Here is a 27,899-nt window from a genome sequence, read left to right on the forward strand (position 1 = left end):
TATCTCCTTAACATTCTAATGGTGTTTTTATTGTGCTACTAACAATTACAGAAGACAAGCAAAGTGTTGTTTTTGGAACGGTTCAAATTCACTTCGGGACAGTTCAAATTGTTCTTCGAGATGGTGGTGAGAAAAGTTAGTCTGGAGCCCTGTTCATAACAGATTAAACCTGCTCACATGTTGTCACATACACACTTGAGTGCCTCTGATCATCTTCACATATTTTAGTGCCAGGCATGAAAACATGATCAAATGTTTCCAGACGAACATACGCGCACTTCTCCCTCAGCGTTGATTTACTTAGTGACAGTAGTTAAGGATCAACGTCCCAGTGGAAATTTCGGTTAGTCCCAAAAAACGTTTTTTATCGCCCTTTTTATTTGTCCTTTTTATCGTTAGTCTCGAGCCACGTATGAAGAACTAAACAGCTTATTGTTACTTTATTTATACTCATATTTAATCACATCTGGACTTACTCTGCCTTCCTGCAGTTCCTCACAGCTGGAATCAGTCTCAGTCGTCCCTGGTCTGATGTCTTGTACATACTCAGGTCCAGTTCATCCAGAACCTCCTCAGACATCTGCAGCATGTAGGCCAGAGCAGAGCAGTGGAACACAGAGAGTTCCTTCCCTGATCTGTTCTCTGACTTCAGGAACTGTTGGATCTCCTGATGGACCGAGAGGTCCTTCATCTCCATCATACAGTGGAAGATGTTGATGCTTCTGTCAGGAGAGATATCTTTACTGTTCACCTCCTTCAGGTTGTTGATGACTCTCTGGATCATTTCTGGACTGTTGTCTGTCTGACCCAGCAGGCCTCCTAAGAGTCTCTGGTTTGACTCCAGAGAAAGACCATGAAGGAAGCGAACAAACAGGTCCAAGTGACCGTTCTTACTTTCCAGGGATTTCTCCATGGCACCTCTCAGGAAGACTTCCAGAGATAAGTCATAGCTTTCAGGAGTTTTGAAAATGTTCAAAATCTTCTTTAAAGAAGTATTTCCAGATGATTCCCTGTGTTGGAAGTCTTTAAGGAATGCCTCCACTACACCTCTCTCCCTGTTGGTGAAACAGTGGAACATGTAGACTGCAGCCAGAAACTCCTGAACGCTCAGATGAACAAAGCAGTAGACTGATTTCTGGAACATCACACACTCTGTTTTGAAGATCTCAGTACAAACTCCTGAGTACACCGAGGCCTCTGTGACATCCAGACCACACCGCTCCAGGTCTTCTTGGTAGAACATGATGTTTCCGTCCTCCAGATATTCAAACGCCAGCCTCCCCAGCTTCAGAAGAACTTTTCTGTCAGAGTTGGTGAGTTCCTCAGGCCTCGCCTGAAATCCCTGACCATACTTGTTCTTCTTCCTCTTTGTCTGAACCAGCAGGAAGTGTGAGTACATGTCAGTCAGGGTCTTGGGCAGCTCTCCTCTCTGCTCTGTGCTCATCATGTGCTCCAGAACTGTGGCAGTGATCCAGCAGAAGACCGGGATCAGACACATGATGTGGAGGCTCCTGGATGTCTGGATGTGTGAGATGATTCTGCTGGACAGATCTTCATCACTGAACCTCCTCCTGAAGTACTCCTCCTTCTGGGCGTCAGTGAAGCCTCGTACTTCTGTTACCCTGTCAACACAGGAAGGAGGGATCTGATTGGCTGCTGCAGGTCGAGAAGTGATCCAGATGAGAGCTGAGGGGAGCAGATTCCCCTTGATGAGGTTTGTGAACAGTGTGTTTAATGATGACTTCTGTGTGACATCAGACACAACCTCCCTGTTTGTGAAGTCCAATGACAGTCTGCTTTCATCCAGGCCGTCAAAGATGAACAACAGTTTACAGACAGCGAGCGTCTCTGCTGCCACCTTCTGTAATGTTGGATGGAAAACACGGAGCAGCTCAAGAAGACTGTAGCGCTGATCTCTGACCAAGTTCAGCTCCCTGAATGAAAGTAGGACCAGCAGACTGACATCTTGGTTCTCTGAGCCCTCGGCCCAGTCCAGAGTGAACTTCTGCAATGAGAAGGTTTTTCCAACACCAGCCACGCCGTTTGTCAGAACAACTCTGATGGGTTTCTGTTGGTCGGGTTGAGCTTCTGTCTTTGGTTCCTGTTGGTCGGGTCGAGCTCCTGTCTTTGGTTCCTGTTGGTCGGGTTGAGCTCCTGTCTTTGGTTCCTGTTGGTCGGGTTGAGCTCCTGTCTTTGGTTTCTGTTGGTCGGGTTGAGCTCCTGTCTTTGGTTCCTGTTGGTCGGGTTGAGCTCCTGTCTTTGGTTCCTGTTGGTCTGGTAAGGCTTTAAAGATGTCCTGGCACTTGATTGGAGTCTCATGGAGGGTCTTCTTCTTTTTAGAGTTTGTCTCCATCTGTCTCACCTCATGTTGGGTGTTCACCTCTTCACTCTGCCCCTCTGTGATGTAGAGCTCAGTGTAGATCCTGTTGAGGAGGATTCTCCTTCCTGTTTCGTCACTTCCTTTCTTACTTCCTATTTCATCACTTCCTTCAGTCACATGTTCATATCTCGTCCTCAGACTGATCTTATATTCATCTAAAACCTCCTGCAGACCTCTATCTGCTGAAAGAGAAGAAACATATCCTGAGACTGGATTTATTAAACAAACTGACTGACACAAAAACCTCCCTGTGATAAATGTGTGCTGCTGCAAGAGAAGAATAACATATTAAATATAATCCGGTTAAATTATATTGATACATTTGACTATATTAATGTAAATATAAACAGCATTAACAAGAAATATAATAAATGATAAAGTCTTGTTTTCAGACTCAGTGACTTCAGTCTTACTGATTTCAGTGCTGGACTGACTGGATATCTGCAGTCCTCGTCTTATTACAGGTCTTTGTCCACACTGGGGACAGGAGGACTCTCCTGATGAAGTAGACTGGTCCCAGTATGAGATGAGACACTGTCTGCAGAACCAGTGTCCACAGCTGGTAGAAACTGGATCTCTCAGGACGTCCTGACACAAAGCACATCTGGACAGCTGCTCCTCCACAGAAACAGACCCCTTTGTTTTTCTGTAGAGATAAAAGATAAGATGATATTAGAACCATTGATGGGGATTCAAACCTGGTTCTGCACCTAAAAATTAACATGTTTGTGTTTATTGATAATGCTGTTGAGTCTCTTGGGAAGTGTTGCAATATTTTCTTGACTCAAGTCAGTGGTGTAAATAAAATCACTGTTTCACAAACATGCATCAAATGTCTGTTAAATTATTCTGTTGTTTCAACTCTTGTTCTTAATAACAAGCACATTTCTGTAGTTTGACATTTTGGGGATTTAAAGAAGTTTTCTTACTTCTGATCTGAGGGTCCTGGTTCATTACTGAAATTTGGAGGACCACCTTTAGACCTGTCACTCTTCATGGAGAGACCGCTGGACAGAGGAGACTCTGCTCTGTCCTCCTCTTTGTCTCCTCCATCACTCATCTTCTGATCTGAGGGTCCTGGTTCATTACTGAAGTTTGGAGGACCACCTTTAGACCTGTCACTCTTCATGGAGAGACAGCTGGACAGAGGAGACTCTGCTCTGTGCTCCTCTTTGTCTCCTCCATCACTCATCTTCTGATCTGAGGGTCCTGGTTCATTACTGAAGTTTGGAGGACCACCTTTAGACCTGTCACTCTTCATGGAGAGACAGCTGGACAGAGGAGACTCTGCTCTGTGCTCCTCTTTGTCTCCTCCATCACTCATCTTCTGATCTGAGGGTCCTGGTTCATTACTGAAGTTTGGAGGACCGCCTTTAGACCTGTCACTCTTCATGGAGAGACAGTTGGACAGAGGAGACTCTGCTCTGTGCTCCTGTTTGTCTCCTCCATCGTTCATCTTCTGATGACAATCAGAACAATCAGGACAATCAATGACGTTCATGATACATCGACCTGAGGACAAGGAAGACATACAGGTAAGACACAAACAGGAAGGTTGTGTTATATAGAGATGGTCAAGCCTCCATATTTTAATACCTACTGTGGTCCTTTTATCAATGATTTAATAGTAGAGACAGATTCATAAATCAGGTAGAGAGAGAGAGCAGGAAATGACACCAACCACTTGGCTACTAGCGCCCCCTAATGTGAACCTTTATGTGACTCTGCCTCTCTTCCTGTCTGCCTTAGTACCTGATCAAACACATCACTGCACTTTGTTTTGATCTGAACCTGATTTGTCCTTCTGATCTGACTCCCTGCTTGGTATTTGACCCTGGTCTGCTTTAAGAGTTTGATATACATTTAGTTCAAACATTTATCCTTCCTGTGTGTCTGATAATATCGAGGTTTAGAATTTTAAACTTCAAACATTAAAGCAGTATGTTAATATTTAACAGCAGTTATGACCTTTGGACCAACAGTTTTATTTCTAGAAGGATATAAAACAAAGTCTGTGATGCCTGTAAGGATCAAATCCTGTCATAAAACCACCTTTGGTCAAATAGATGTTTTATTGAGACGTTAGTTACTGACAACATTTTATTAAGATCCATTATTTATCATAACTACTTTGAGGAGGTGGAGATTATCTAACATGAATGTGGAACATAAGCACTGTCGTCCTCTGGACTTTATTTCATCTGAGAGAAAACCAGCAACACAGACTGAGAGCGTCGACCGCAGGAGTCCTGACAAACAAGTCTGATTCAGGACGATTCCGATTTTTAGCTACACAACTTTTACTTGACCTTACTTGTTGACTAAAAGCTGAGAAAAGAGGAAATACTCCACGTTCACAGAGCTGATCCTGTACTGTCTCTGATCAGTTTAAATTATTACTAAGCATGAACCTGAGGTTAGAACAGTAAAGTCAGAAAAATGTTAAATTAAACTCACCCTGTGTCCTTCTGCTCGGTCCACTCAAAATAGAGTCTGAGCTCAGACTGTCAGGAACTCTTTCAGTTTTATTGTTTTATGAGAAACCCATATCAGCTCAGAGTCTCTTCTCCTCCCCTTGTTATAACAAGAAATAAAAATTAATAATTTACCATCATCAGTTCAGGTTTCTTCATGACCTCTCTGCTGAGCTCACAGTAAAATGCATTAAGCTAACTGGGTTTGGATAGTAAGTCAGCAAACTTAACAGAGTAAGTTGGGATCACCTACCTTCAGCATGTTGTGGATGTCAGACTGGTGATGAAACAGTTTCCAGATGATCCATGATCAGATCACCCCCCCCCCCATGGTATCAAGCCACATGTAATCCATGGATCAGAATCATCATGGTGTAAAATAAATACACAGCCGTTAAATCCCTGTGCAGCGTCTGAGAGAAAAGAAGTCAGTGTTAAAGTTGTTCATGTGGCCGCAAACAGGAAGTATTTCAGTCTTTTAAAATACATTTAGGTATGATGTTTATAAGAAACGGGTCATATGTTATAGTGTAAGTTAAGTTTTTAAAAATGTATTAGATTTTAGAAACATTAAAAGAAGAACAGTAGAGAAAAATGATCTCAGTGAACACGACATTTGACCTAGATTACCATAAATGAACGATTACTTTGTTTTAGTATTTTGCCCTCATAGTTCATTGACATGGTCTCTACTTTAATATACTCAATCAGAGCTGGGATATTTCTTCAAATGAAAGTGCAAAACTTTATTATTTTAAAGAAATGCAGATAACACAAAATATTTGTGATTTTTTTTAAAAACTGAAATCAACTGATTATTTGAAGACTTCACTTACGCTGCTAAAACGATGGAAATAAAATAACATCTACTTATTAAACACACAAAGAAATTATATTATTGATGGTTTCAGTGCCAAACAACAACAAAATAAACACAAGGCACACAACACAACATAAGAAAAACTTTTGGACATTATCAGAAGTCTTGTTGTCTGGTCTGCGGGGAGCACAGTTAGAATCTATATCTTTATATTTTGAATAATTTCTGTGTGACAATAAAGTCAGTGAGACCTCTCATTCATGTTGATGAGTTCAAGTACAGCATTAAGCATCGTAATAAAACAACTTCTACAGTGTTTTTTGTCTCCGGAAAAAAAATACACTCTTTGAATACAAACCGCACCACAACAAACAACGTCACAGCAGCACTTTAAAGTGACAGGCTGCAGTTTACATCTAACAAAAACCATAGATATACATGGGAAAAACCCTAGACACTACCCTAACCCTATACATATATTATAGCAAAGTTTTTTTCCCGTCTTGCAGGGAGGATCTTGTGATTGGCTCCTAAAGGAGGGAGACATCGGATTGGCTGCAGACGACCCCCTTTTAGAAAAAACGCATTTGTGGATCGGAGTGGCGCCAGATGAGTCTCAGAACTCCACACAAATGCAGGGAGGTTTACAAATTAAAAGCACAGAGACAAATGTGCGTTTGACAATTAATGACAATTTATACATATTTTCAATTTGTATATTTGTGAATCATACGTTTTTTGTTTTTTTTTGTATTTATACATGGATTTAAGCCCATTTGTGTGTGCATTGAAAATGCATTTGTGTATTGAGTCACATTTATAAACAACTCCCAAATACATTTGTGAGTCATTTTTTGTGCATTTATTTATTTCTGTGTGCATTTATTCATTATGAGACTGTTCTGGCTCCATATGTTTTCAAAACCAATTTTCACAGCAGTCTCTGTAGGTGCATCTGAGATTCCTCCGCTGTCAGCAGCTGAAGGACCGCTGGAGTCTAAAAATACATCAGAGAATATTTCAGCTCCCATTTAATGCTAGCATGGTTAGCATGAGCGCTCTGCTCAAACTGTAGACTGTCCATCACACTGAAGCTCCGCCTCCATGCAAGATTCAAAGGAGAGAAAATCACTGTCAATCAAAGGTTCTTCTGTTACTCGTCCGATCCAGCTCCTCCTCTGAAACGAGCTCAGCCTTTCTCTCCAGAGAGCAGCACGCCGTGGACATGAATGGGCCCGTGTGTGGAGCTGGCACACTGCCTCACGGTGTTCAGACACAAGGATGAGAGAAGCTGCAGCACGCTCACACACGCTCACACACACACGCACACACACACACACACACACACACACACACACACGGCTGTGTGGTGTTTAACTTATGAATGGTTTATTAAAAAGTCTTTACAAATATAAACACAAACAGCATTCACAGTTTTTGTTCCGTCGTCATCGAGCTGCAGAAGATTTCATGACATTGTTTGAAAATGCAGCAATAAAAGAAGGCGAGTTTGGGTGGCCCGCTCTGAGAAGTACAGAGAGTTAGGATGAAAGCTCTTTTCATGTCTTTGATAAAAACAGTGAAGAAGGAGTGAAATGAAATGACTCTGATGAAACAAGTGAAATAACGTTCATCCCATCAGCACGACGACAGAGAGGAGAGAAACAGTCCTGTTCCAAAGCTGCACACAACTCCTGTAAACTCTGCTCAGTGCTTCTGTTCAGCTCACCTCGCTCACGCTGTGAGGGACACCTGTGAGCAGGGGTGTGTCCACAGGAACGCCCCGCCCCCCAACCTGAAACCACAAACTCTTATTGGCTGTTTGTCTTTTCAGAACCCACATTCAGTCTGAGCCTGGCTGGTTGGTGTCTTTACATGTGTGTTAGTCCTGAACACTGAGCACATTGTTTTTCATGAGAGCAAACTCCTGCAGCCTGTCCACTTCAAAGTGAAGCAAGCCGCCATTACAAGTGTTTTTGACTTTGGAAATGGTGACTCTGAACCAACATCTTCTTTCTGAGTCCTGAAAGAAGCTGAGGAGATGTGTCCCCGTCCTCTTGTGTGAGTGTGATTAGTGGTGAGAGGAGGGGAAACGGCAGCTCAAGGCGTGCATGTGCATACATGAGAAAGGCTTATGTATGTAAACTTTTCACCTGACAAACAGAGATATGAAAACCAGAAATTAAATGGACATTTATTTGATACACAAACTTAAGTCTTCTACTTTGATGAACCTAAAAGTCTCTCATCAGTTTTTTGGCTTCTTGAAGATTTGCAGGTCCAAATAGATAACAGATATCCATTGTATGAATGATGTTTGTTCACATTTATCTTATATCAGTTATTATATCATGTTTTACTCTAAGTGTTTTACTCTAATTGAGATTTTAATTCAGAGGTTAAAGGTATTCTGTGAAGAGGGCTTGCAGAAGTGAGTGCACATTCCAACATGTGTTTTGATGTGGTCCTTTAAACTGAATCACTCTCCACCAAAGCAAACATAGGTTTAGTTTAAGGCCCTGAACAGTTAATCACTCATCCACATTGATAGGTTCAGTGGGCCTTCATAGTTAAACACTTAAATGGTTCGTTGCTTAAAAGGAAATGATGACTAGACTAGACGTCAGGTTGTGATAAGAAACAGGCCAGGTAGGATGTGTCTTCCCCTACAGATTGGACAAAGGATTCGGGAGTATGATGCACCAATGAGAGAAGCGGAACCAAACATCAGGAGGCGCATAATTTGGAAAGATGTCCCAATCAGAGGAAGGTAACCGCACATTCTGAAATGCATAATTTGGTTAGATAATCTCTGTCTAATGTATAAAAGGGTTCAGGGAAAGATAGTTGGGGCTCAGACTTTATGAACTGACCAGGTATCTGTCTGTTGTCAGGGACAAGTAGTGTTGAACCCAGAGACTCTGTAACTTCTATTCTTGATTCATCGGGTTAATCAACTCTGTTAATCTGAAAGAGACTTCTTCAGTCATTCCTCTCATCCCATCAAAAGAATGTGCAGAGATTTGAGGTAATTATTTAGAGGAGTCAGATTTCTTTTAACAACATTTAGGAAAAGGACTAAATAGCAACTTTTATCCTTCACGTGATGGGGGATGAGGTTTGACAGAGGACGTAAGTATTGATTAATTTATGAAAATATTTTGAAATATGTTTAATTCAAATGTATTAATTTCTTAAGGTGGTAGAACGACTGCATTGAAGTCTATGGTACGACGTCCAGACCTATCCAGACATCGAGAGGCCTCACAAAAACCAAAGGTGAACACAAAACTTTTCCATAAAATTGTGCACATTGGAAAATCTAAATTATCGTTGTCTAGTTTGGGTATAGACGGTGTTAATGTCTAAATTTAGAAAATGGAATCAAGAATACAAGTAAGCAATCGAACAGAAGGCCATACAAAGAGAAGTCAGGGGCGAGAAACTGGCTGTGAAACCAAGGGCGAGAGACTGGTTAGAAAGCCAAGGGCGAGAGACTGGTTGTGAAGTCAGGGGCGAGAGACTGACTAGGAAACCAGGGGGAGAGACTGGTTTGTTAGCCAGGGGCGAGAGACTGGCTGGGTTGAATGTTGGGCTGGGTCTTTTCTTCTGACACTGAATGACAATGTAAAGAAGGCAACAGGTTGAGCGCTGGTCATTTCAGTTGACAGAGAACTGTGTGTGGGATCATTGGGGAGGCGGTGAATCAGCAGAAGTTCATTAAAACTGTTTGTGAGTCTGGGATAGAACCCCCAGTGACTGGCCGCAGTTGTCATTAGGACTGCTGTAGAAAATTGTTAGGACTCCAATTAGGGCATTGCGTCTATACATTTTCTGCTGTTCACGTGTATATAGTGTCTTTTATTGTGCGTTAACTTGGACAGAAGTTCTGTTCCTTAAGTTCAAGTACAAATATTTAGAGATATATCTCTTTTTATTCCGTTCATTGCACCTCCTTTTCTCTTTTCTCTCACTGGTTCAGAGAGTGGAAAGGGGAAAGGTAGGGGTTTTTTTCTTCTACCCTGTTACTAGTATTTTGAGCAACACCTTTAGCTCTACCTAGTAGATGTGTGTGCTGGTGGAGTCTTTGGATGTGTGAGTGAGTGCTGTACAGCCTGAGTAGATGTGTGTGTGTGTGTGCTGTTGATGTCTGTTGGTGTGTGTGTTTGTATGCTGTGTGGTAAATCATGTGTGTGAAGGCCTGTGTAATTATATTGTTTGAGTGTGATTGATAAATAGAATTTTAGTGTTATTAAATAGGCAATAATAGTGGAACGTTTCCTGAAGGAAAGGAGTAGATCTTTTAAAATTCTTCTAAAAGGTTTAAAACAGATATACATTTGCATAGTTAAGAGGAGGAGTTCCTTTTTAACTGCTGGAAGATTCATTTTGGGTTTTGGCTGTTGATTGGAAGAGTGGGGCTCTGGTCTGTGTGCTTGTTGACTCTGTGCACTGGGTTGATCAGTATCTTTAAAGGAGAGATTGGATAGGGTGTTTTACAGGAGAGAAGAAGGCCCCATCCTTTCTTAGCCCATTCAGTGTCACCCCACAGTCCTCACAGTCCTCACTGTTGTTACTTTGTTTTTATGTAGTTAAATATGTTCATGTTTTATAGTGTTTTTTCTTATTGTTATTTAGACATATTGTGGCGAGCTGCGTGGAAGAATGACTCAAAGGCGAGCTTTGGTCTCATCGCTTGCTCGATCTCCAGGGTTTCTGTCTCGGTTCTTCTCTGCGTCGCCATCCCACTTCTGACACCAATGTGGCGAGCTGCGTGGAAGAATGACTCAAAGGCGAGCTTTGGTCTCAGCCCATGCATACTACCCTAAGCAGGTGCTTTTATTTAGACAGATCATTAACAACAACAACTTACTACACTGCCAACAGCAGGAGTTATTCACATCAATACCCCAAACACTCATGGTTCACACCAAAGTCCCGAACACCCATAATGCTTTGCAGCATCCAGTCCCCGCGATTGGCTCTACGATCGCTACATAGCCCCCACCCGAGGGGTCAGTCGTCCCCGGCGACCCCATCACCCAAAACAAAGTCCCTCAAGCGTCCAGGCCGCCTCCGTCGGCACGCGGACCGTGTAGGACCATCAGGAGCCGTCCAGGTGGAGAGTCAGGGCGTGGAATGCTGTCCTCACCTCCCTCATTAGCAGCAGGTGGCGAAAGAGGGTGACATGGGGAAAATCTCTTCTTGCGGACAGGGCAGTACACCCACGCCTTGTCCCCGGGTGCAAAGGCCCGTCCTTTGCAGCGGGTGTCACGGGCCCTCTTCCGCCGGACACCCGAGTTCGCCTGGGCCTGGCGGGTGTAGTCATGCCCCACATGCAGACGCTCCTTCCGTCTGCCGAAGTAGTCCATTTCTTTCCCGCTGGCAATCTCAGGTTCCAGCGGGGTGTGAGAGCGCTGGGTTGGTCCCATCTGGGCGGTGCAGGCCTCATTCTCCTGCTGTTCCCTTAACTGCTCAGCGGTCAGCGTGAGCCACCCCTCTCCATCGCTGATAGGGCAGGCAGCCACCGCCCTCTGGACTGCCTGGCTCTGCTGGGTTGCAGCTGACCGACGGTGTCCCCCTGGCTGGCGTTTCCTCTTCTGCCCAGACTGGAGCTCCACAGTCTCTTTGCCTAGGGTGACGGTCCTCTTCACCACGTCGACTTGGGCTCCCCAGCGGCTCAGCAGGTCCAGGCCGATGATACATGGGTCCCGGATATTGGCAAGCCAGAACTCGTGCACCACCTCCTGGTCTCCAGCCCGGATCGTCAACAGACTCTTCCCCTCCATGCTAGCCTTTTCTCCGGTCACCGTCATCAGCTGGGTGCTGGTGGGGGTCCAAGGTGGACCTGTGGTGTCAGGGAGGACGCCTGGTCTCACCAAGGAAATGGTTGACCCCGTGTCTATCAGGGCAGAGCAGGTTTGACCATCAAGTTGGCAGTTCAGGTACAGTCCTTTCGTGTGGCCACAATGGCCCACCAGCGTACATCTGCTTTGGAGGGGAATTGGATGCTGGAGTGGCGGTCCCCTCACTTGGCCACTCCGCAGTAGCTTCCCCCCCGAGCTGGTTTTCGGGGCAGGAGCCGGGCAGTTGCGTGCGATGTGACCAGGCTCGTCGCACCGGTAGCAGCGGTTCACGGAGCGCAGCAGCGGCCGGAAGCGTGGAGACCTTCTCTGGAGCCGCATGACTCCGTGGACTTCTTTCTCCTCCTCCCCCTCATTATAGTCAGCCGTGTTGACAAGTGGTCGTGGAGCAGGTCGCGTAGGCTGTGTGGAGAGCACCCTCTCAGCTCGTTCAGCTTCATGCAGCGTCTCGGTGAGGGACCGGGGCATAGCCAGGTGAACATGCTGGCGCAGTCTCTCAGGCATGAGCCCCCGTAGGAAGGCGTGCAGGGCCAGCTCCTCCTGGGCAGCTCTATCGAAGTGGGGGTAACCTTGTTGGGCATACAGCTGCACATCTGCAGCAAGGTTGCCCAGGCTTTCTCCTCCCCATCGGTGACGACAGGCCAGCTGGTCTCTGCTGTGATCCGTGGAGCGCTGCTGTCCAAACCGCATATGCAGAGCTGTGGTCAGGTTGCTGAGGTCTCGCTGTTGTGCTAGGGTGAGGTCAAGGAGCACTTGAACTGCCTTCCCTTCCCTTCCAGCGCCAGAGCCAGGTGGGTGGCAGCTTCCTCGTTGTTCCAGCCACTATGCAACGCTGCTAGTTGGACTTGGGAGAGGTATGGCGCCAACGGCGTTGTCCCGTTATATCGTGGCAGCTTGACTGGGGACTTTGGCGCCACCACGGGTTGTGTTGGACCTCCTGTGATTGATGACGGGGGAGGGCGACGATGGGCGTTGATCTCCGGCAAGTTGTAACCAGGAGCCATCACGGCATCAGCTATAGTCACCCTCCCGGCCTCCAGGGGGCGAGGAGGCCGCGGCGCACTGGAGCCATCTGGAGGATCATCTGCCGGCGGCATGGCTGTGGCCGCGCTGCTCCTCCCGACCTCCAGGCGGCAACGAAGCCGCTGGGCATCACCTCCCTCGCTGGCAAGCTCTCGGAGGGCAGCTGCTCTCTGCTTCATCGCTTGCTCGATCTCCAGGGTTTCTGTCTCGGTTCTTCTCTGCATCGCCATCCCACTTCTGACACCAATGTGGCGAGCTGCGTGGAAGAATGACTCAAAGGCGAGCTTTGGTCTCAGCCAATGCATACTACCCTAAGCAGGTGCTTTTAGAACATTAACAACAACAACTTACTACACTGCCAACAGCAGGATGTCATTCACATCAATACCCCAAACACTCATGGTTCACAAAAAAGTCCCGAACACCCATAATGCTTTGCAGCATCCAGTCCCCGCGATTGGCTCTACGATCGCTACATAGCCCCCACCCGAGGGGTCAGTCGTCCCCGGCAACCCCATCACCCAAAACAAAGTCCCTCAAGCGTCCAGGCCACCTACGGCGGCACGCGGACCGTGTAGGACCATCAGGAGCCAGTCCAGGTGGAGAGTCAGGGCGTGGAATGCTGTCCGCAGGAGGTCATTCACATCAATACCCCAAACACTCAAGGTTCACACCAAAGTCCCGAACACCCATAATGCTTTGCAGCATCCAGTCCCCGCGATTGGCTCTACGATCGCTACAATATTATATAGCTAAATTTGAGCAATGATTAATTCAAGGAGCGTAGGAAATGAGTTAGCTGTCATAGGTCACTAGTACTTATTTGCATGCATCTATTATGCAAACAACCCACTTTGTTTTTTACATTCTTAAAATAGAAAACCAAAAATTGCTTTATTTTGGACCCATAGCTTCATTTAAACTTTGTAATATGTTCACCTTGCTGACATTTCAACTATTTCTAGACTGTTTACAAGTGATGTTTAAACAATTAGACTGGACATTTTACTGATATGACTGACAAACTGGACACAAACATGTTGAGTCAAAGTCAAATTAGATGGTGCTAATCTTGTTGGCATGTTCTTAATATAAGGTTGTACTAGGGGGGGCATAGCTTTAGTTCAAACAAGCAGTCCTAGTAGCAGGCCTCCCAGAATCAGTAAAAGCAAAACTAGTTGAAATGCCTGGTTTTAATAGTGTATTGCTCCCCAGATGGGAGATACACGTCTTACATCACTTACAATCACATAAACAACAGCAAACAGCAGATGATAGAGTTATTAAGACTTAGAGCTTCACCTCCTAAAGATGCTGCTTCAAGAGGCAGAGGCTACTTTGTACTACCATCAAATACAAACCATCCAAATAAGCGCTGGTGTTTCATCTAGAGCAACCATATGTACAGCAGCCATATCACTCTTATGGGAGGAGTACAGGGTACAATTTCAATCCGTACAAGCGTGGTTACAGGGGATATGGTGGACTTGGCTGGGGTGGGTTTGCTCCAGGTCCACAGAATCAAGGATGTTTTTATTGTGGGACACTCGACCACTGGGCCAGACGCCGCCCAGGACAGTGGGCTGCTCCGGCCCTCCCTCACAGGGCCCTCTGAAGCAGCAAGCAGCATGGTTCTTATCAGTACCGGACTCCTAATGGACAAGGAGCCACCCAGGTGTGACAGCAGCCTGGTTAAATGTCAAGGGTCATCCAGAGTGCTTTAAAGGAGAGGGTTTGGCAGAGCCCCTCCTCACAAAGACTGTTGAATTCATGCAGCTCTGTGGTTGACACAGGACTGTTACTCCACTCTCACTGGTGATGTTTCACAACCTGCAATCTTCATCGCAATGGGTTGCAGTAGTGGAGTTCACGGGTACACCAACGACCATTCCCATCGACACTTGAAAAAAGGGGACATTCTTGCTTTTTACAACTTTTGGAAAACTTGGGTGCAGTCAATCCACCCTTTAGTCCCTCCAAAAGACCTGTACCACGTTACTTTAAATTACATTCACACTCCCAACTTTGTGTATCATGATGCTTTTGAACCATGTTGTTAACTCTCACTGGTGTATTACCTCTCTCTGTATTCTTATGGGCCTAGAGCGTGTTGTAGCTGCTGTTCATTTGACCTCTAACAGATAGAATGGTTTTAATTCTCAGATTATTTTACTCCATTCTTCTTAGATGTTTCTGAAAAAGGGGGTGTTGTTAATGTGGCCCTTTTTCAGACAAAAGTGGGATATAGACGGGTATTGATGCATAATAATATATGCAGTGGCTGAAGTAAAAGCTCTTGTAAAGACAACACATAGTGTGACTTTCTTCATCCTTATCTAAAGCATTCATCATGACAAATCTCAGACAAACAAAGTTGTAAATAGTTTTGTTCCATTCACACATTATTTACACTGCAGAAAGCATCAACATAGCTGACTAAATGAACCTTTACTTCTCACATCTGTGAAGAACAAATCCAGAAATATGTCAAACTAAGGGCTAATTTGTCAAATGTGTATATTGCTCATTTAGAGGTGAGTTGACATCTGTTCCCCATTACAGGTCTCGGAGATCCACTCCTAATTCTTCTGATTTGACTAAAGGTCCCACTTATATAGATTTGATTGGGGTACCTAGGGGGGTTCCAGATGAGTATAAATTAGCAGATCAGGTAGCTGCAGGATTCGAGAACATTCCCATCATCTCTTCTATTTTTCCAATAACACCTAGTAAGAATGTAGATAGAATTAATTATATACATTATAATGTTCAATGGCTTGCAAATTTAACCAGGGATGCTGTTGCTGGATTGTCAGAGCAAATGGCAGCCACCTCTCTGATGACTGTACAAAATAGAATGGCCCGAGACATGCTTCTGGCTGAGAAGGGTGGAGTGTGTCACATGTTTGGAGATCACCGTTGTACCTTTATTCCCAATAACACAGCCCCGGATCGCTCAGTCACTAGGGCGCTTGCTGGTCTCCGCACTCTGTCTGAAGAGATGACGGAACATTCTGGAGTATACAGCCCATTCAATAGCTGGGTGGATCGAATGTTTGGTAAATGGAAGGCTGTCTTTCTGTCTATACTAACCACTATCATAATGGTTATTGCTTTGCTTGTGCTCTGTGGGTGTTGTTGCATTCCATGCATCCGCTCCCTCTCAATACGTTTGATTTCTACTGCTATTGAAGGTAAATTAGATGCTCCTCCCCCTTATCAGTTGCCCTTGATTGCATGTGAGACTCAGGCTTTGCTACTCTCCGATGCTCCAATTATTGAACTAGATCTCCAATGTTTGTGAAGAAGATTCTTTATAAATTGATCTCCTGTTTGATGAGGTCAAAAGGGGGAGTTAATAGAATAATAGGCCTCTTTCTACTTATAATCAAAGTGTTTACTGCAATAATGTATTGTTGAATAAAGGTTTGATCACCAAATACAAAGGAATGATTAGATATCCATTGTATGAATGATGTTTGTTCACATTTATATTATATCAGTTATTATATCATGTTCATTCTAAGTGTTTTAATCTAATTGTTTGAGATTTTAGTTCAGAGGTTAAAGGTATTCTGTGAAGAGGGCTTGCAGAAGTGAGTGCACATTCCAACATGTGTTTTGATGTGGCCCTTTAAACTGAATCACTCACCAAATCAAACATAGGTTTAGTTTAAAGCCCTGAACAGTTAATCACTCATCCACATTGATAGGTTCAGTGGGCCTTGATAGTTAATCACTTAAGAGGTTTGTTGCTTAAAAGGAAATGATTACTAGACTAGATGTCTGCTTGTGATAAGAAACAGGCCAGGTAGGATGTGTCTTCCCCTACAGAAGGACAAAGGATTCGGGAGTATGATGCACCAATGAGAGAAGCGGAACCAAACATCAGGAGGCACATAATTTGGAAAGATGTCCCAATCAGAGGAAGGAAACTGCACGTTCTCAAATTCATAATTTGGTTAGATAATCTTTGTCTAATGTATAAAAGGGTTCAGGGAAAGATAGTCGGGGCTCAGACTTCATGAACTGACCAGGTATCTGTCTGTTGTCAGGGACAAGTAGTGTTGAACCCAGAGACTCTGTAACTTCTATTCTTGATTCATCGGGTTAATAAACTCTGTTAACCTGAAAGAGACGCCTTCAGTCATTCCTCTCATCCCATCAAAAGAATGCGCAGAGATTTGAGGTAATTATTTAGAGGAGTCAGATTTCTATTAACATTTAGGAAAAGGATTAAATAGCAACTTTTAGCCTTCACATGCTAATGTTAGCGCTCTATAGTTAGCTGGTAGCGTCAATCACCTGTGTCCTGCATTGTAGTGTTAGCACACTTTAGTTAGCTGGTAGCTTCAATCACCTGTATCCTGCATTGTAGTGTTAGCACACTTTAGTTAGCTGGTAGCTTCAGTCACCTGTATCCTGCATTGTAGTGTTAGCATTCTAATGTTAGCACACTTTAGTTAGCTGGTAGCTTCAGTCACCTGTATCCTGCATTGTAGTGTCAGCATGCTAATGTTAGTGCTCTTTAGTTAGCTGGTAGCTTCGTGTAAACTGACACAGAATGATGTAAAAACTCTTCATCCAAATAATCATTGAATATGTTCTTCTTCTTCTTGACTCAAACAGCTTTTATACACAAGGGGAGGAGCCATGTAAACAGCTCTGACAACAACACAGCCAGCAGGACTCCAGCTTCTCCCTCACTGTAGACAGTCAGGACTCACACACACATTTACACACACAGAGAGACTGGAGTTATGATGTGTTGATGTGGAACATAAATATTCTTCTTTGGGGTTTTATTAGTTTAGATCTGTAAACATGGAGCAGCAGCGTTCAGTATATCTGAACAACCTCCCAGAACACTGCTGATCTGCTGGAAGCTGAAGACTGACCTGTTTACAGCTGCCTTCTGTTGAAATATCTTCAGAAATGTTTCTTCATTTACATTTTAATCAAAGCACAGAAACGTTTATTATCTGTAGTGTGTTTTTATCTCTGTGTTCTTTTCATTCACTGCTCTTTGTTTGGCCCTTCATGGAGCTCTGAATCACTTTGTTGCAGCTGTAGAAACTAGCATGCCTCCTTCTAGTGGAGCTGTTTCTGTGTGTGTGTGTGTGTGTGTGTGTGTGTGTGTGTGTGTGTGTGTGTGTGTGTGTGTGTGTGTGTGTGCGTGTGAGTGTGTGTGTGTGTGTGTGTGTGTGTGTGTGTCTCGCCGGGATCACCACCTTATCGTGGTGGGGCACTTTGCGTGTCTCCATGACCTCTAGAGCTATGTCGGCTGGAGTCTTGTACTCCTGGTAGGGTCACCCAAGCCGAACAGGTCGAAGGGTAGAGGCCAGACCAAGAGTGATCCCAAACGTCCTTAACGATGGAGTCGTTGGAATATGGTGGGTGTGAGAACCACTATAACGGCGGCAAAGTCTGATGCAGGCAGCCCCACTGCCACGTGGGTAAACCTGGAGGGGTACAGTGGCTAAGGGAGTAAACCCTGACGACAAATCTGCCCTTGGGGACAGGCATAGGCGGAGCCCAACAGACCGGACTACCGGCAGCCCCCTGCAACTCCTTTCAGACGAAGGTCGTCATGGGTTCTCTCATGCCACTGGAGGTCCATCTGGAAGGAGCCAAGATGGTGGGAGTGTGGACTGTACACCTGCACCTTCACCTTAATCCTTACCTCTGTGCAAGCTTCTTGCTTCCCCCCTTCCCCCCACCTTTACCCCCCCCCCCACAAAAAGCCCTGTGGCGATGTGGAATGGCGGCAGGCACAGGCCAAGGATGTGGCTAGGAGTGCCTAGCCAAACCATGCACACAGGCGGCAATGGAGTGACGGTCGTTGCAATTGTGGGGATGGAGCAGCACATTGCCTCGGCAGCTTCTATTGCGACTGAGCAGTTCCACGCTGCTCACCCCTGAGATGGGGAGGGACCTAGAAAAGGTGGTTCAAAAAATGTCTGCTTCACACACTCCGGGCGGTAAACCGCAACCGTCGGAGCATCCCACCACGCGGTCGAAAAACTAAAGAAAGAAATAAATACCTGAATATTGCTTCATGGAATGTCCGCACCTTGTTGGATCTGGCTGAGACACCTGACAGGCCTCATCGTAGAACAGCACTTGTGGCCCTAGAGCTAGCAAGATACAACATTGACGTTGCAGCTCTCAGTGAGACCAGACTTCACGGAGAGGACTCCCTGTCAGAGGTTGGTGCAGGGTACACTTTTTTCTGGAAAGGGGTCCCCGAAGGCACTCGCCGCATCCATGGAGTTGGTTTTGCAGTGAAGACCAAACTGTTGCAGCATATCCCAGAGTCCCCTGTTGGCATTAATGAACGACTGATGACCTGGCGCATTCCCCTTGCAAAAGGATGCTTTGCCACTCTCATTAGTGCCTATGCACCAACGCTCGCTGCCGAGTCTACTATCAAAGAGGACTTCTATCTTGCCCTCGACGCTGCCATAAGAAAAACACCAGCCACAGACAAACTCATCCTTATGGGAGATTTTAATGCCAGAGTGGGAATGGAGCACCTGGTATGGGATAAGGTAATCGGCCGGCACGGAGTTGGGAAGATGAACGACAACAGCCTTCGGCTCCTTTCTCTCTGTGCAGAACACCAACTGGTCATCACTAACACCATATTTCAGATGAAGAACAAATACAAAACCACCTGGCAGCACCCACGTTCAAAACATTGGCACCTTCTTGACTATGTAATAGTCCGACAAAATGACCGGAAAGATGTCCTCTCAACGAGAGTCATGCGTGGAGCAGAGTGTTGGACTGACCACCGCATGGTCAGATCCAAATCGCGCATAAGTATCAGACCCCGTGGACAGAGAACAGCCCCAAAACAAATAATCAACCGTTCAGCACTCAGCAGCCCCACCTCACGAGACCACCTTCGACAGCTCCTCGCTGATAACCTCAAAAAGATCCCGGAGGAATCAGCCGACTGGCCAGCTCTGCGCCAAGCCATCCACAGCGCAGCTTCAGAGGCATTGGGCCAGTCGAGGAAACACCACCAGGACTGGTTTGACAGCAACTCGCCGGAGATTCAGTCACTACTCAAAATAAAACACGATGCACATAAAGCTCTCTTATCCTGCCCTGGATCTCCAACCTTGAAAGCCACCTTTAATGCAGCGAGATCTGCAACCCAACGTGCCCTCCGGATCATGGAAGACGCGTGGTGGGTGAAGAAGGCAGAAGAGATACAGCGCATGGCAGACTGCAACAACTCGCAAGGCTTCTATGATGCCATCAAAACTCTTTATGGCCCCAGGAAGAGGGCGATTGCTCCAGTCCGCTCAGCTGATGGCTCGACTCTTCTTAAGGACCGACGTGAGATCCTCACCCGCTGGGCAAATCATTTCGAGACTCTTCTCAACCTCAATAACCCTGTTGACATTCCTATCCTGGAAAACATCCCTGACCTACCACCAGTCGCACACCTCAACATGCCCCCTCAGTTCCTAGAGACCCGCCAGGCCATTGCGAGTCTCAAAAACAATAAAAGCGCTGGACCCGATGGCATTCCAGCAGAGGTATTCAAACACGGAGGATACCTCCTTACACGCCGCCTGCACCTCCTGATTTGTCACATCTGGGAATGTGAGACTCTCCCACAAGACTGGAAGGATGCTGATATTGTGGTCATCTACAAACAAAAAGGGGACAGAGCCATGTGTGGCAACAGCCGTGGAATCTCCCTCCTCTCAATCGCAGGGAAGGTCCTGGCAAAAATCATGCTCAATAGGCTAGTTAATCACATCTCTGAAGCTGCACTCCCAGAAACGCAATGTGGCTTCCGGAAGACTAGATCCACCACTGACATGATTTTTGTCTTAAGGCAGCTGCTGGAAAAAAGCAGAGAGCAGCGGGCAGACCTCTACATAGCCTTCATTGACCTCAGCAAAGCATTTGACACGATCAACCGTGAGATGCTCTGGAAACAGCTATCCAAGCTCGGGGTACCACCCAAGTTCCTCACCATCCTGCAACAGCTGCATGACGGGATGCAAGCCAGAGTCTCCACAGGAGAACTTCAGTCAGAGTTCTTCAATGTAAATGTTGGGGTGAAGCAGGGCTGTGTCTTGGCTCCAGTCTTTTTCAACCTCCTTCTCTCTGCCATCACTTACCTTTTTCATCGTGCCTTAGGACCCAAGGATGGTGTTCCTGTTGAATACCGCCTTGATGGAAGCCTCTTTAACATCCGGAGGTTGCAGGCCTACACAAAGACCAAATCCTGCTGCATAGCTGAACTGCAATACGCTGATGACTGTGCGATTCTAGCACACAGTCCGGAATCCATGCAGCATGCCCTCAACACAATAGCCAGTCTCTATCAATCCTTTGGTCTTCAGGTTAACACTCAAAAAACCGAAGTCATCTCTCAAATCCTCTCTCAAACCTCTCCACCCCCCAGCTTCCATATAAACGGCATGCCACTTAAAAATGTAGACCAGTTCACCTACCTTGGTTCAACTCTGTCCTCTTGCTGCTCTCTGGATATGGAAATACACACCCGTATCAAAAAAGCCTCTTCATCTTTCGGTCGCCTTCGTAGCAGGGTTTTCGAAAACCGAAACCTGAGGGTCAGCACCAAGGTTGCTGTTTACAATGCTGTGTGTGTCTCCACCCTGCTTTATGGGGCGGAAACATGGACTCCATACAGCCGACACATCTCACTCCTGCAATCCTTCCACATCCGCTGCCTCCAGAGGATCCTCGGCCTCTCCTGGATGGACCGAGTCCAACATGCGGAAATCCTGCAGAGCACCAACTCTATCTGCATGGAAGCCGCTGTGGCTAAGAAACACCTACGCTGGATAGGACACACCATTCGAATGCCGGACCACCGCTTGCCTCGCCAAGTCCTCTACGGCCAACTACAAGGTGCCAAGCGAGCAGCTGGTGGACAAAAGAAGCGCTATAAGGACTACACTAAGGGACTTTTAAAGCACTCCAACATCAATCCCATGCACCTTGAAGCTCTGGCACAGGATAGACCGGCCTGGCAGGCTACCTGTGCTCGAGCAGTTTCACAAATACACAATAAAGACCAACTGCGAAGAGCTGAGAAACGCAGGAAAAGACACCAGAGGGCAGCAGGAGCTCCTTTGTCCTCTGGATTCCCCTGCTCCTCCTGCGGACGAGTCTGTGGCTCGAGGATCGGCCTTAACGCCCACGAGAAGTGGCACCAACGGCAACGCCGTTGACCCCCTTCCCCAATCCTGAAGCAAGCGTCATCTTCGGAAACGATGGACAGCTGACTGTGACTGTGTGTGTGTGTGTGTGTGTGTGTGTGTAGATTGTAGGGGTTATTACACTCTTCTTAAAGAGAGGAGGAAATGTTTTCCTGGGAGCTGCTGCACCTCCTCCGTCACAAAGAAAAATCTGGATTCAGGTGTGAGACCAGAACCAGAACCAGAACCAGAGCACACATTACAGCGACTCTGAAGTCTCTGCATTGTGCTCCTCTAACATGTGTCTCTCGTCTGTCTCCAAACCCCCCAATGATGAGAAAAGTCTATCCTCTCCGTCTCCTGCCTGCTCCACTTACAGACAACGTGTCCTCAAACAGGCCGTTTGATGATGAATAGATAGATGAATAAAAAGGTAGAAGAAGCAGGGAAAGCAGCGCTCTGTGTGTGTGTGCACGTCTGACTGTGTGTGTATGTGTGTGTGTGTGTGTGTGTGTGTGTGTGTGTGTGTGTGTGCACGTCTGACTGTGTGTGTATGTGAAGCTCCATAATGTGAATTCACAGACTCGGACGTCACAGGATCAATCTGATGGTATGAAGACGTGGTGGAGGCTGAGCGTGGTTACTGCTCGCAGTTTGAAAATGTGTGAGAGACAAAAACATGGTGGATCTTCGGCTGGGAGGAAGAGTTCAGAGAGCGATAAGGCGCTCAGCTGCTTCTTACTCTAACTAGACTGAGAGCGGTGTCACCTAAAGGTCAGGTTAAAGATCTGAAGGTGACACTGTCAGCTTCTTGATTAGAGTCAAACACACACACACACACTTCACTGTTCCCCCCCGCTGCTCCTCTGACCCCGCCTCTCTCTCTTTGTTACTAAAGCAGAGGGATGACTCTGTCCCTCCTGCACACTCAGACTGAAGGTGAACTGTTAGAATATGGCAGGTTGAATCAGCGGTCTGAGCAGGGCGTCACGTGAGGAAGCACAGAGCTCTGAGACGACTTCCTGTGACCACGTGGCATCAGTGAACGCACCGAGGCGTCCTGTCACATCCCTCCATCACTCCCCAAATCCCTCAGTCCCAACCTCATCACTCACTTCTAACCTCATTGGTTGATTCCTTTTCCACCGAGGGCGCCTCCTCTCCTGCAGCACACACACACACACACACACACACACTCTCATTACTTCCCTGTGTGTTGACATGTACAGAGCTGGGTGTGATCTTTGGCTGCTGCTGTCCCCGAGGCGTTTATCCTCTGTGTGAGACTGTTATTGTTGGAGGGACACAGAAGCTGAGACCCCCTCCAGAGTCTCCTGCTGTGAGACCCTGTGCAGGAGGAGCTGTCAGCCTCCTCATCCCTCCTGCCTGCATGACCACCATGAGGTCCAGGGTCTACAGCTCTGCCCCCCCTCCCCACCCGACATCCCAAACATCGACTCTCACGTCTCTAAACCCACCTGTTCAAACAAGCCTCCTGTTTTTAATGGAGTTAAACCTGTTCATTATTGATTTATGTTCTCACACTGTCCTCAGCTTGTCTTTGGCTCTAGTGTCCGATGATTAGAGGCTCATCCCTCCTGTCCTTCAACCAGAAGAAGAAGCAGATTCATGTGTGCTGAGAAGAAGAGGAAAGGCTGCAGTGTTTCCTCAGAGGTCACTGTTTTAATATTCAGAATGATCGATGGATTTATAAAATGCAGCGTTTCCATAAGAACAGAAGGAGTAAAGCAGCGTGGGCCTGGGAGAGCAGCATTTACATCAGGATGTAGCATTACAGATCCAGGAGGACCAGTGCTGCCAGACTGGAGGCTCTGGTGTGAAGACCACACCAGACCAGACCTGAGTGCAGGTGGGAGATGAGGTCTGAGAGGGACTGGGGGGGGGTACGAGGTTTTGGATGTGGTGTGAGACTTCACTGGGAGCCGTGAAGGTGGATGAGGGTGCTGGACTTCTGCTCATCCTGGAGTCTGTCTCTGTGTGGTACCCCGAACCAGACCCGGCCTGAGACTGATCCTGCATCAGGGTGTGTGAGTCTGGAGATGTTTGTTTTTGTGATGGTAGAAAAACAGGCAGGAAGTGAGTTCAGGCGGGCGGGTGGAGCAGCCATCAGCATGGAGGATAACTCCAGCCTTTTAGAGGATTCATCTTCAGAGAGTTCAAAGCTGCTGCAGGTGAAATGTTCTGATGTTCTGTTTGGACTCCAGAGAAAGGAAGAATTAAATCTGCAGGTTGTGTCCAACAAAGCAACGCTCTCCCCCCGATGACTTCACTTCCTGTGGTTGCAGCTTTCAGCCCTTTTCAGACAGAATGATGGCGGCTCCAGTAAACGCCTTTGGTTTCACGCTGTTTGTGATTAATGGAACATCAAGAGCCGATCTGAGCTCAGCGTGATTTGTTCCTGAGGACACGAGTCTGCCCGGGACACACACATCATTAATGAACGAGGGGAGTGTGTGTGTGTGTGTGTGAAGCTGTCTCTGAGAGGGACAGGAGAGCGTCCCTCCTTTGAGTCGTGTTTTTACACAGAACAAATCTCAGCTTGTTGTTCCTCGTGGTTCAGATGCTGCAGGAGAGATTGTGTCTGTTGAAACAAGCGAAGAGGAAGCAACCTTTTCCTGAAGCTGGATATTACAAATGTTGTGTTGTAAGGAAGTGGTTTTGGTAAATACTCTGTTTGACTTACTTGGTCATCTAAAGCTACGACATGCAGCTGGTTAGCGTAGCATAGCACAAATAGTGTGTAAATAAAGTTGGTGTGAAGGTGAAACATGTTCAGCACAGTGAGAGGGAGGGAAAGTCTCCCACATGTTCATTTCATGTAAAGACGCTTTAACAAGCTCCTGGCAGCAGGAACTTCAACTGCTCCATCAGTCGAGGTCTGAGGGAGTCAAACGAGCCTGGAACTAAACTGACTCAAGTCTTATTGTGTGTCTTTGTTTTCACTGCAGAGCCGGGTGGGGGGGCAGGATGGAGTGCTCCTGGAAGACGCTGCTGCTGCTGGTCTGTGCGTCTCTGGGGGTGCAGTACACCGCCATCCGCACCCTGAGGGACTCCCTGTCTGGACCCTGTGAGGGAGCGTCCCACTGCAGCTCCACGCCACACAGAGGTACGCTCCAACAGCCAATCAGCACTGAGGATTCATACAAACTGTATGTTGAAGAGTCAAAGCAGACTGAAGCTTCAGTAAAGGACAGACGAGAGGAAAGACAAACACCTGCAAACTGTCTCAAGTATAAAAACCACCATATGCACAAGTTTACCTGCAGTTATTGAAAATAAGAAATGTCCAAATATTGGCTGCTTAGGAGCTCATATTGTTTATAGCAGAAGATAAACTTTATTGATGCTGCCAGGGGAAATTCAATGAACATTGAGTTTCACACACACACACACACACAGCTCAGAAGCGCTAGCTCGCTATCAGACCGATTTCCAGATTTGGTCGGTGCTGGGACTTGAACCGGTGACCTTCTGGTTCCCAAATTCGTCCTGAGCTGCTGCTGCCACCTCATCACTGGTCTCACATCAGAGCACAGAGTCTGCATGGATATCATGTCAACAAGATCAAAGTGGACACGGTCACAGAATAAGTTGGACATGGAAGCAGTTTGGAGAAAGACGTGTCATCAAAGGTGTAAGTGAAGCAACAGACAGACTCCCACAGCTCATTAAATCCTCCCTCAAGAAGAACAGGACGGAGAAATGACACATCCCTGATTCTCTAATTGATCTCATTTAATGTGCTCATCAACTCCTGGTCAGCAGTGATGTATTTAGAGATGGGCTGCTTCCTGTAACCACATGACTGACTCGTGCATCTTGACTCTCTGAGCTGTTGAAGCTTCATCAGCTTGATGTGTTGACGTTCTCCTGGGTGGAAGTCCAGACGAGAACAGATTCAGCTCTCTGAAATGAAACAACTCATTTAGTCTTGATGCTTGTGCTGCTCTCTTGCAGACTCCAGGTGGAGACCGTTGTGTGATGACGGTTGGATGCAGGCGGCGTCGCCACGGAAACACATCCTGCTGTTTGCCACGACCCGCAGCGGCTCGTCCTTCACGGGGCAGCTGCTCAACCAGCACCCGGAGGTGTTCTACGTGTTTGAGCCTCTCTTCCACGTGCAGCAGGCCTTCACCAACTCCAGCAGCAGCCGCCCGCGCCGCCGGCCGGACCGCCGGGCGCTCCTGGGAGCATACAGGGACCTCCTCCTCAACCTCTACGCCTGCGACCTTCACTTCATGGAGAGCTACATCCGCCCTGAGCCGCAGGACCACGTCACCAGCGCCTTGTTCCGTCGAAGCTCCAGCCACGCCCTCTGTGCCCCTCCCGCGTGCTCGGAGGGAGGCGGGGGCGTGGCCTCAGACCTGCCCGATGAAAGCTGGTGTCCGCAGAAGTGCGGCGCTCTGAACCTGACTTTAGCGTCCCTGTCGTGTCTGTTGAAGGGAAACGTGGCCATAAAGACGGTGCATGTCCCTGAGGTTGGCGACCTGCGCACCCTGACCGAAGACCCTCGCCTGGACCTGAAGATCATCCACCTGGTGAGAGACCCCCGAGCCGTCCTGGCCTCCCGCATCATGGCCTTTCCAGATCAGTTCCGTGCTTGGAAGACATGGAACGCCACGGGACGGCAGCCCTGTCACGTGGACCTGTCCCAGATCAGCAGCACCTGTAAGGACATGTCAGCCTCCGCAGAGACCGGCCTGCAGAGACCAGCATGGCTGCAGGGACGCTACATGCTGGTGCGATACGAGGACCTGGCGTTTGACCCGGAGGAGAAGGCGGCTGAGATCTACAGGTTCGTGGGGCTGGAGATGGGGGAGCGAGTGCGTCTGTGGATTTCAAAGAACACCAACAGTCATGTGTCTGCTCCCTCCCAGTGGAATTACAGATACTCCACCAGCAGAGACTCCAGAGCCGCCGCCCAGAGCTGGAGGCTTGGACTCAGCTTGGACATGGTGAGGACGGTGCAGCGACTGTGCAACCACACGCTCACTCTGCTCGGGTACAAACCGGTTCAGTCTGCAGCTCAGCTCAGAAACCTGTCGCACAGATTAATCCAACACCTGAGCTTTGACACCCACACATGAGCCTTTCTCATGTATGCACATGCACGCCTTGAGCTGCCGTTTCCCCTCCTCTCACCACTAATCACACTCACACAAGAGGACGGGGACACATCTCCTCAGCTTCTTTCAGGACTCACAAAGAAGATATTGGTTCAGAGTCACCATTTCCAAAGTCAAAAACACTTGTAATGGCGGCTTGCTTCACTTTGAGGTGGACAGGCTGCAGGAGTTTGCTCTCATGAAAAACAATGTGCTCAGTGTTCAGGACTAACACACATGTAAAGACACCAACCAGCCAGGCTCAGACTGAATGTGGATTCTGAAAAGACAAACAGCCAATCAGAGTTTGTGGTTTCAGGTTGGGGGGCGGGGCGTTCCTGTGGACACGCCCCTGCTCACAGGTGTCCCTCACAGCGTGAGCGAGGTGAGCTGAACAGAAGCACTGAGGGGAGTTTACAGGAGTTGTGTGCAGCTTTGGAACAGGACTGTTTCTCTCCTCTCTGTCGTCGTGCTGATGGGATGAACGTTATTTCACTTGTTTCATCAGAGTCGTTTCATTTCACTCCTTCTTCACTGTTTTTATCAAAGACATGAAAAGAGCTTTCATCCTAACTCTCTGTACTTCTCAGAGCGGGCCACCCAAACTCGCCTTCTTTTATTGCTGCATTTTCAAACAATGTCATGAAATCTTCTGCAGCTCGATGACGACAGAACAAAAACTGTGAATGCTGTTTGTGTTTATATTTGTAAAGACTTTTTAATAAACCATTCAGAAGTTAAACACCACACAGCCGTGTGTGTGTGTGTGTGTGTGTGTGTGTGTGTGTGTGTGTGTGTGTGTGCGTGCTGCAGTTTCTCTCGTCCTTGTGTCTGAACGCCGTGAGGCAGCGTGCCTACTCCACACACGGGCCCATTCATGTCCACGGCGTGCTGCTCTCTGGAGAGAAAGGCTGAGCTCGTTTCAGAGGAGGAGCTGGATCGGATGAGTAACAGAAGAACCTTTGATTGACAGTGATTTTCTCTCCTTTGAATCTTGCATGGAGGCGGAGCTTGTTGC

At 47.0% G+C, this 27,899-nt stretch overlaps 2 protein-coding genes and 1 long non-coding RNA gene across 11 annotated transcripts in view; 1 reads left to right on the forward strand and 2 right to left on the reverse strand.

The window, feature by feature from the left end:
* Positions 1 to 3,800, reverse strand: part of LOC306825398 (protein NLRC3-like) — a 29,496-nt gene extending 25,696 nt beyond the window's left edge. For 4 of the 9 annotated variants that reach the window (XM_079346119.1, XM_079346116.1, XM_079346118.1 and 1 more), the window contains exons 1-3: positions 3,310 to 3,708; positions 2,794 to 3,026; positions 477 to 2,562 (exon numbers count right to left, since the gene is read on the reverse strand). In XM_079346119.1, the coding sequence (XP_079202245.1) occupies positions 477 to 2,562; positions 2,794 to 3,026; positions 3,310 to 3,704 (2,714 nt within the window). In that variant the 5' untranslated portion in view covers positions 3,705 to 3,708. Of the gene's footprint in view, positions 1 to 476; positions 2,563 to 2,793; positions 3,027 to 3,309 lie in introns of all 9 variants that reach the window. The other 5 variants (XM_079346122.1, XM_079346123.1, XM_079346120.1 and 2 more) reach the window with 4 other exon arrangements.
* Positions 3,801 to 3,859: 59 nt separating this feature from the next.
* LOC306825410 lies at positions 3,860 to 5,631 on the reverse strand. Its single transcript, XR_013779259.1, has 3 exons — positions 5,108 to 5,631; positions 4,838 to 4,954; positions 3,860 to 3,892 (listed from the first exon to the last, which is right to left on the reverse strand). It is a non-coding gene; the product is annotated as an uncharacterized lncRNA (long non-coding RNA).
* A 19,094-nt stretch (positions 5,632 to 24,725) lies between these two features.
* On the forward strand, positions 24,726 to 26,863 carry LOC306825810 (carbohydrate sulfotransferase 1-like; the record flags this gene model as incomplete). Its single annotated transcript, XM_079346766.1, has 2 exons — positions 24,726 to 24,882; positions 25,734 to 26,863. The coding sequence occupies exons 1-2, from the start codon at positions 24,744 to 24,746 to the stop codon at positions 26,861 to 26,863; spliced, it is 1,269 nt and encodes a 422-aa protein (XP_079202892.1). The 5' UTR covers positions 24,726 to 24,743.
* Between the last annotated feature and the right edge of the window lie 1,036 nt (positions 26,864 to 27,899).

The sequence above is a fragment of the Symphodus melops genome (genome assembly GCF_947650265.1).
Source record: "Symphodus melops genome assembly, chromosome: 6".
In the NCBI taxonomy this organism is placed as follows: Eukaryota; Metazoa; Chordata; class Actinopteri; order Labriformes; family Labridae; genus Symphodus; species Symphodus melops.